The 8,996-nt window shown below is 43.0% G+C and overlaps 1 protein-coding gene across 1 annotated transcript; it reads left to right on the top strand.

Moving 5' to 3' along the window:
• The first annotated feature begins 1,112 nt into the window (after positions 1-1,112).
• On the top strand, positions 1,113-3,971 carry LOC146832825 (twist-related protein 2-like). The gene has a single exon (XM_085600244.1). The coding sequence runs from the start codon at positions 1,205-1,207 to the stop codon at positions 1,817-1,819; it is 615 nt and encodes a 204-aa protein (XP_085456370.1). The 5' UTR covers positions 1,113-1,204; the 3' UTR covers positions 1,820-3,971.
• Positions 3,972-8,996: the final 5,025 nt, after the last annotated feature.

The following is an 8,996-nucleotide window of genomic DNA, read 5'->3' as shown; positions in this document are numbered from 1 at the left end:
ATGTAATTGCTGAAGAAATATGTAGGTAATCTGCTTATCAGTGGTCAGACCCACGTGGGTCATCGGAGTCTCATCAGATGGGCAAGAAGGATACATGTTGGTGGGACCATTACAAGGTAGACGGCTCTATACAGAAATCTACAAAGCAGTCACAGTTCATGAATAACACATTGTTACCCACTGCTACCCTACTAAAAACACCCAGCAGCTCACACATGTAAAGATCTTCAATGCCCTGAATGGTCTGTGTCGCGCTAGATCAAACTTCACATAAATTAATAAAACTAGAGAAACCCTACTAGTTTACATTTTTGCTACAGATGTGACCAAAATAGAATTCTTTGATTTTGTTTCAACCTTAGTCACACCTTTTTTCACATTTAAGCGACAATATATTTCCCCCATTAAATAATTTATAAATACAGGAAATAAATACAGTGAAATCTTCTTGGCCCATCTTTTGCCTTAGTAAAATACATCTAAACACCCCTATTACACAGGCAGCAGATATGTTGCAAACGGGTTTGTTCTGTTTTTATTTCGGTTTGCATCAGCTCAAAGCTTCTGTAATGTATCCTCAGGGCTGCTGCCCACACCGTTCTTACTCACGTTCAGCTCATCTACTTATAAGTGCCAAAAGGATAATCAATATTTCCAGCAAAGCCATTTTAAATCGCTTCCATGAGGCTGTTCACAGTGGAGCTCTACCCAACCCGACTCCGAACCAGTTATACTCTCTGAATCTGTGCATGGGCCTTGGAGGAATCCCCAGGCGTTGGCCGTCCTTTGATGAAGCTCCCAGGAGGCCTCTGCAATGGCGTCCCCTCTGCCGTGCTCCTCTAGCTTCGACATCCGGGCAGCGTGCATCTGCAAACCTTCAGGGGCTGCAGGGGATGAAATCTGGATCACATAAACCCAGGCTGCGTACACAGTACCTTCCAGTGACTGATTGCTTTCGACGCTGCCTCCTCCCTCGCCCACCAGCCCCAACCCCTGGCCTTTTCTTCAATCCCACCCTCTCACCCTTGGCTACCCAATCAGGCAGTACAATTTCTCAAATTCTTCCAGGGTTCCTCCTCTCCTTCCTGAAACAAGAAGGGAAGAGAGAAAAAGCCGGCGTGTGCTAAGAACTGTGGAAGTCTAAGGCGCTCTGGAGGTGAGCAGTGCTCGGCCTGTGTGGTGTCTGGGACATGTGGTGTCACCTATGTTCATTCCTTGCTCACAGCTCTCAGGTAACTTCGCCTCCCTGGATTCCAGCAGTGGTTGCCTTGGGTGGAACAGCTTCTTACATTTGAGTGAAGGTGTGCACTTTGGAAAGCTCTTGGTGGTGAAGATGAAGGAGGAGAGCTCATGCCCTGAGTCGCCTGAAGGTAGCCTGGAGACCAGCGAGGAGGAGGCTGACCGGCTACACAAGAAATGCATGCGCAAGCGGAGCCAGCTGGGCAAGGCCGTTGATGACCGAGGCTCACCATCCCCATCAGGCAAGAGGAACAAGCGCAGCCCACTGCCGCAGTCCTTTGAGGACGTCCACACACAGAGGGTCATCGCCAATGTGCGGGAGCGCCAACGAACCCAGTCTCTGAATGATGCCTTTGCCGAGCTGCGCAAAATCATACCCACGCTTCCATCAGACAAACTGAGCAAAATCCAAACACTGAAGCTTGCCTCACGCTACATAGACTTCTTGTACCAGGTACTGCAGAGTGATGAGTTGGACCACAAGATCGCCAGCTGCAACTACCTGGCCCATGAGCGGCTCAGCTACGCCTTCTCGGTCTGGCGAATGGAAGGAGCATGGTCCATGTCCGCCTCCCACTGAGTCCCAGTGGCCACTAAGACTCTCATCGAGATGGTATGTCCAAAGCCTCCACTCTGGTTCCTGCCGTCCTGAGAGGAATCCCCTGATAGTTGAAGCAGTCATGGCTGTGCCTCCAAAGGGAGCCTATACTGTCAGGAGAGGATATGGCGTCCTTGAAATGGAGTATAAATGAATATCACGACTATGAAAGTGGGAACAAGGAGCAGGATCCTGCAGCCAGCATCTGGCTTCCCTGCTTACTGTCGGCAGCTGTGGATGGGAGTCCTGCCTGTGCACCAATGTGAGATTGGCATCATTCACAGATGGTGAGCAGATGCGAGGATTCTGTTAAGAATAGCTTAATACAGAAGAGTGAAAACGTGTAGAAAACACACATCTCCCTTGAAATCGGCCACTGCTTCAGAAGCAGAGGACGGGCTCCTAAGAGTGAATCCACTGCCTGACAGGGTGGCCTGTGCTGAAGGGACGTCACCCGAGGAGGCTTCTCCTTCAGATAGTAACTGATCGCATGGGGGCCACTTGAACAGTATTCACTATAATTTGCGGTTTGCTCGTGCTCTATTCATACCCTCGTTGTCGATTTTTTAAATTCAATCTATCTATCTTGCCCAGCAGCCCTCATTTTTTCAAAAACGTGGACACAGCTGTGCTGTACTTGCAATTCATGAATTCAGTCTAACCCATCAGTGCTGTGTTAGGAGAAGGAAAGGCGCATCCGGGGAGACAGGATCTTTCCTCGTCTGGTACGAAGGCCTTTGACTCCATTCCTAAAGAAGCTGCCGTGGCTGACCAACAACATTAACAAAGTTGTCCATCGGCTGGCTCTGACACGGCAGCCATTACGAGCAGTGGACAGCTGAACACAAGGTGACTTGGCCACAAAATTGTGACCGATGACAACATACCTGTACCGGATTAATATGAAATGATAACCGAGAGAGGATTGTTGGGCAGACACTGAGCATGGTACAATGGAGTCCTGATGTGACATAGGGAGGTTTGGGGGTTTTATGAAATTCATTTATTTTTATTTCACCTGCCACACATCGAACAGCGGGTGGGGGATTACTTTACAGAACTTTGCAAGGTGCCAACATTGAGGAATCTGGAAACGGGCATACTAATTTGGCCTGGAAATGAGTATGAACTTTCATACACTTTTGAGAATTATAGGTGAGAATGCATGTTTTGACCATTCCCTCGAACCAACTCAAAAGGAAAATTGTAAAAAACAATTGGTGTGTAACACAATTGGCGGGCCCAGAAAAGCACTCTCGGAGTGCAGACTGTTCGAAGCATGCAGTGCCCATCTCCAGCTGCCCTTGCCTCGAGAATGCATGTCTGTGCATCTCTGTAGAGCGGTGCCTTCTGTTGTGGGAACTCTTTCTTCTTTTTACTAGCCCACCCTGCACCAAAGATTATTTTTTAGGAAAAACATTGTCCCCTTGCTATGCCTTCTATTTTCTTCTGCCCTTTTCCCTTTTAATTTGTCCCTTTCAGATCCCCCTTTTTTCTGTTCTATCGTTTCGTTGCTCTTTTCCTTTTAATGTCACCAGAATGTTTAACTGTCCCAACTTTCATTGCTCACGGTGTCTATTTACCCCAAATGAATTGACCACCTTAGTTTATTCAAACTTGGTTAGCCAGTCTCTTTAAATATCTGCTTTCAAGTTTTGCCTTTCATTTTTTTGTTACTTCATTTACTAGTTATTTTCCAGTCTCCACATTTTAATTATTTTAAATCGAATGTACTAGACCACCTTTATTGTCGTTTTACATAATGTTTTTTGATTTCAATACTAATTTTCCCTTGCTTTTTTTTATCTTTCCACTGCATCTTTCCTTCTATCTAGATTTCTTGCCTTCTCTCTATTTTGATGTCTCATTGATTGTCAAGAACTTTACTGTATCTACAGAACATAATTCGAATTGTGTTGTAATTCAGGGTTTGCGCCGTGGTACAGCATTGCTGCTGACGTTGCGCACATTTTTTACTAGTACAGCTGCAATAAGTCTCAGTATATTGGAATTGTGTATGTTACATCCAGATATTGCTGCACATTCTTGCAGTATGCTTTCAAGGTGAGCGGGGTCATTACCACTTTATTAGATGTTTAATATCTGTCATTAAAACAAGATAATTTTAAATATATACCCAGTTTTTCCTCCTCCATGTTTATTTATTTCGTCCCTACTTCTGAATCGTGCCATCTCATTCGAGCCTCATTTTGGCGTCCCTCTTCCATGCAGAAAGGTCTGGACTGGCCTACAGGAAAACTCAATGTTCAGTAGAGTTGGTGGAGAGTCAGTTGGTTGCTGGGCTGCTCCTGGCATGCAAGCCCCTGCCTCATCCCTCCCAAAGTTCTATCGGGAATTCTCCAAATTTCCCAGGTGGCCTGTCAGCCTCTGCATACAGACACATCTGAGGGGTCATGGGTCCCCCTCTTAAACACAAACAAGCAGCTTCCTAACCTCGTAAATCTGGAAGAAATTATGGGCTCTGAGAAGGCCTGAAGTAGACTTCCTGTAATCAGGAGCGCCTATAATCAAGACCCCGATGCCGCATTCTGTATTGACCGCGCTACATTGCAGCCAAGACCTTCTTCTTCGTTTTCCTGGTCGTTGCAACCCCACGTGGCTGCTTGAAGGTTGTACACTGTATCACCTCTGTGCATGTCCATGTGTCATCTTGAGCGAACAAACATAGCAACCAAAGCTAAGGGCACCTTTTACGCGCAAAACGTGATACTTTGACAAGTAGGTAAACCACAGATGCAGGGCTCACGAAGTGGTCGCATGTATGGGGAAGTATTTTTTAAAGTTATTTGTGTTTTCTACTTGAGTGCATCTTAGAGCAACCACTTACATTCTAAAGAAGGGACATTAGAAGAATAACTAATGTAAGTCAAAAGTATGATGTGTGACACCTTAGCACACTTTCAGTCTTGGTTACAGGAACTCAAAAATCAATAATAAAGTCAGTACGAATAGTCATATAAAGAGGAACTCGTTTTTCATTTTTAGCAATAACAATCATAACCATCAATGTAGAATAATAAATTAACAAGCGTGTTAATTTTTATCTGTGCACACAGCAACAACGGACCAAGAAAATGTGCATAAAATATGTAGAAGCCATAAGTACCCAGAGTACTGTTACACGTGGAGATGGCGATCCGTTTCCTCTAAACAAACCCCGAAGTGATCATTTTGTCCCATTATTTTAACGTGTATGGACATAATAGCCAAAGTATAGCTGTATGCTCGTATTAGGTCAATACCAAACTGCCAGTAATAAAGCCATGACAACTGTACTGTCATTCCAATCCTGACGTGAGAACAGCACTGCTATCCATAACACTACCGCAGTGATACCGCTTTGCTCTACCGCGAACCTTTCCGCTGCGCCTGTTGATGTCATCGAGTTCTGCATGAATGATGCTTGCATGTTGTAATATTTATGTATAGATTGACAGAAGAAGTCAATTAGTAGTAGTATTTTTTAGATTCGGAAAGGTAGGTGTATATAGGGAAGTGTAGGTTTACTATTCTGTACTCCATTTTTACATACTTTGAAGATATACCTATCACATAGGTGCATGTATGTGGAGTTAGGTAGAGAAAATCTTGACTTAATTACATGTTAATATTTTATTCCAATATATCTGCGATATTGTGTTCCACCGATATTCTATGGTCAATATTCAGGGTGCACACCTATTTGGAGCACATCATTCTTGGGTGACCTGAATGTGCTGTGATAGCAAACTGAACTATTTCAATAGATCTGAGAATTAGTGCTACCTGTATTTGCTTTAAACGAGTTGGCGAATGCAAATGCCACTTTTCACATGGATTCCATTACACTGAGTGAAGGAGTTTTTTTTTTTATGTTTCTCCATTTCACGGTTGAGAGATTGGATTCACAGAGGACAATGCCTATGTCCAAGGATTCTACAGTGGGGTGAAAGAGAGAAGACTGTGTCTCTAGTACCCACCACAGGCGGCTCACAGGTATCATCATACCTTCTTAATCATTTTGTTTGCTCCCTGGATTAATAATCTGACCATAGTCCCATGTCCCCCTTACCACAGTCCAAAAAGTGTCCTCTGTTAGAGACTCAAACAGAGCCCCGATGTCTCCAAATTTTGAAAATGATTGTGTGAAAATGGAAATATATTTTATTTCACCTGCAAAACCTAGACCCCCATACCTTTATCTGTGAGTTTCAGGGTTCCCAGGACCTCTTTCTGGGAGAAATACACTTGCAGAGTACTTACACTTCCAGCAGTAAGTGAGTGCTGTAGTCCATACAGCAAAACTGACCACAAGCGAGTGCAAGTTTAACTATATTAAACAAGGTTTGTATGTATGAATGTAGCATGAATGTAAGTACGTATGTATGTATTATCATTATTATTATCACCAAGGGCTTTTTCGTCACTAGCCTTCAATGGAAACATATTCAATCATCCATAATTTATCCATAACAAATCCTTGTTTAACTTTTGCCAAGATTTTCAGATTTCTTAAAACTATTTTTTCTAAATTATTTGCAAAGCCAATAGGATTTCCTTTTTTATATAATGATGCCCAGAGATCTCAGCAGATCACTCTACAATACTATATTGTAAGGCAAGGCAACATAATTTAACCCAACCCAACAAGAAATAAAATCGCCCAACCCAAAATAAATTAACATTACACTACCTAACGCAGCACAGCTAAACTTAACTAACATGATCTAACATAACACTATATAGATCAGCAACATTGTCAACAGCAGCACATTTATTATACACCCGGAGCCACACAACCAGCTTCTGCACAAATTTTGCTGTAGTCCTGACATCTAAAAACAGTGCCAAAAAATATCTAATTCCGATAGTATGGGCTTTAGGCAGATTTTTGCATTGCAGAATTTAATGAGATGTCTTTTTCCCTCCAAACTTTCATTCATCATGTATTGAGGTTGTATGATCTACCAGCTTAGAATTTCCCTTAATGCTCCTAATTTTTAAACAACCTTCGTCAAACTGCTGCCAGATACAAAGACACAAATAATCTTCAAGGATACAAACTCATTACAAAAGTTTGCCACACAACTTCGAATTAAACCAGTCCATTTTTTTACGTTAAAGGTTCTCAATTCTCATGCAAAAACTCACATTCGTCAATCATTTTCAGTAAATATTTCCATGAGAAAGAAGATGTGAAACAAGGTGATATCCATCTAGTGAACCAGAAATCTAAATCAGAACTTTTGTTTTTTACATTTCTCTCTCTCTCTCTCATTCTCTAACTCTCTCCATCTCTCCCTCTCTCTCTCCCCGTCAGTGACCTGCCGCACTCTCCTGGCACAGGGGAATTGTATTATAATATGAGATCAGAACCACATGTAGAACATGCCCTTAAGGGCAAAGACTAAAAACACAAGCCGCGGAACAGACACAGCTTTAGAAGTACTGTGAATCGGCGCAGAGGCTGGGGCAACATTTGCATCTCCCAGTCCCTGAGACACGAGTCACAAATGCATCACGTTGTATTTTTTTATCTGAACTTTATTTAAAATGATAGTCATGAAGACATCAAAGCATTGTGAAAAAGGCTGCCGAGCTCCTAACAGAAATACATTAAGAGAAAGCAGAGCAGTTCAATTGAGACCATTCAAAGGAATTGAGTCTGCCATCGATTTGAGAGAAAAGGGGTAGTAGACGCCTTCGGGTAGTCTGCTGAAGTCATAATTGTGCATCCAAGGTTTTTTCTCAGTTCTTCTGGAAGCAGCTGCAACTGTCAAATTTGTGACAGCAGTGGGCAGAATAAAATTGTTGCTGGGTTTGCGTCACAAAAGTGAGACAAACTGGTTCAAAATATTTATTTTGGATTTCATTTCCAGCGCAAACCTTGTTTTGCACTGGAAAGATGGCTGAAGCAAACACAAAGTAGTGCCTTGCATTAATTTCCATCGAGGAGCGTTCCATAGCGTGTTAATGGGCGTTCCTATTGTACCACCCATGAATTTTGACACAAAATGATCTCTGCTAACAATGGTAGACAGGGCTATGTGTCAAAAAATGATGCCTCTTTAAGCCATGTGTTAGAAAGAAGATATGTTTTTATTTCACCTAACAGTTCCGACTTTGCAAGTGTGCTGCACTGAACAGCCCACATACAAATTGGGAAAAGTTTTAAAGTTTGTCTAGGCAATGTAATTTGTACATGAAGGATACGCTTCCAGTAAAAAAAACTATGGTAGACATGACGCAGACACCTTTGCACTATGGTGCAAAAGTGTATGTATGGTGCTAAGCTGCCTAATTGTGTGCCAGCACTAGGGAGAAAGCAGGACAGATATGGCGCTGCCCTGTTCTCTCCCTCTCCAGTAACACAGCGCAGATGCGCTGCATTGCATGCATTTTTAATACATCTACCCTATATTTAGATGCACAAAGCAATTTGCCTTAATGTGCTTCATGTAAGGGGACAAATAAAGAAATATATGTATGAACAAATACTAGTATTGTCAATCCATCACTAAGAGTGTGTCTTCGATTGTCTAGGTGCCCATTTCTAAGTTGCATTGATTCCCACTTCTGTCTTCCACTAAAGAAATCATTGGACTCCCCTCAAGGGCATGTTATTTCACGGAAAGAGATGAGTGTAGGTTCATGGTACCCGCCCTCATATGGTGCCCGACTTTTCACAAGATGTAAATATGGGCACTTACATGGCAGCAACTGCGCCTTCATATAGAATCACGTTAAATGCTAGCCATGTACCCTATTTATGTACAAATCATGGAGCAGCTCAATCCCTGGGGGGCTGCCAAGGAGAGCGAGAGGCGCATTTTATGTATGTGTCTATGCCGGTGATCAGTACTTAGTTTGTAAAACAATAATTTCTGGGACCCAAATGTTTCCTTTGGAGCCCAGCACCAGCCTTCCTGACTGCCAGACTTCCTGCGTATCAAGACTGTCTAATTTTGATCTCACTGCATGCTTTTTCTCCCATCACCCCTCAAGTTCATGTTTGTGGATTTCACCCTTGACTGCTCTGTTTCCATTGTTGCCGTTTTTCTATCTTTCGCTTCCAGATTTTCTGTCCCTTTTGTGCCTTTGTACTTTTGCTTCTGGTCAAAGTGCGAGTCCAGTGCCACCCCTTGCAGCCAACGGTGCA

This window comes from Triturus cristatus, chromosome 4_2 (assembly GCF_964204655.1).
Source record: "Triturus cristatus chromosome 4_2, aTriCri1.1, whole genome shotgun sequence".
Lineage (NCBI taxonomy): Eukaryota > Metazoa > Chordata > Amphibia > Caudata > Salamandridae > Triturus > Triturus cristatus.
Note: the sequence above shows the minus strand (reverse complement) of the source record. Positions and strands in the feature narration are given on the sequence as shown.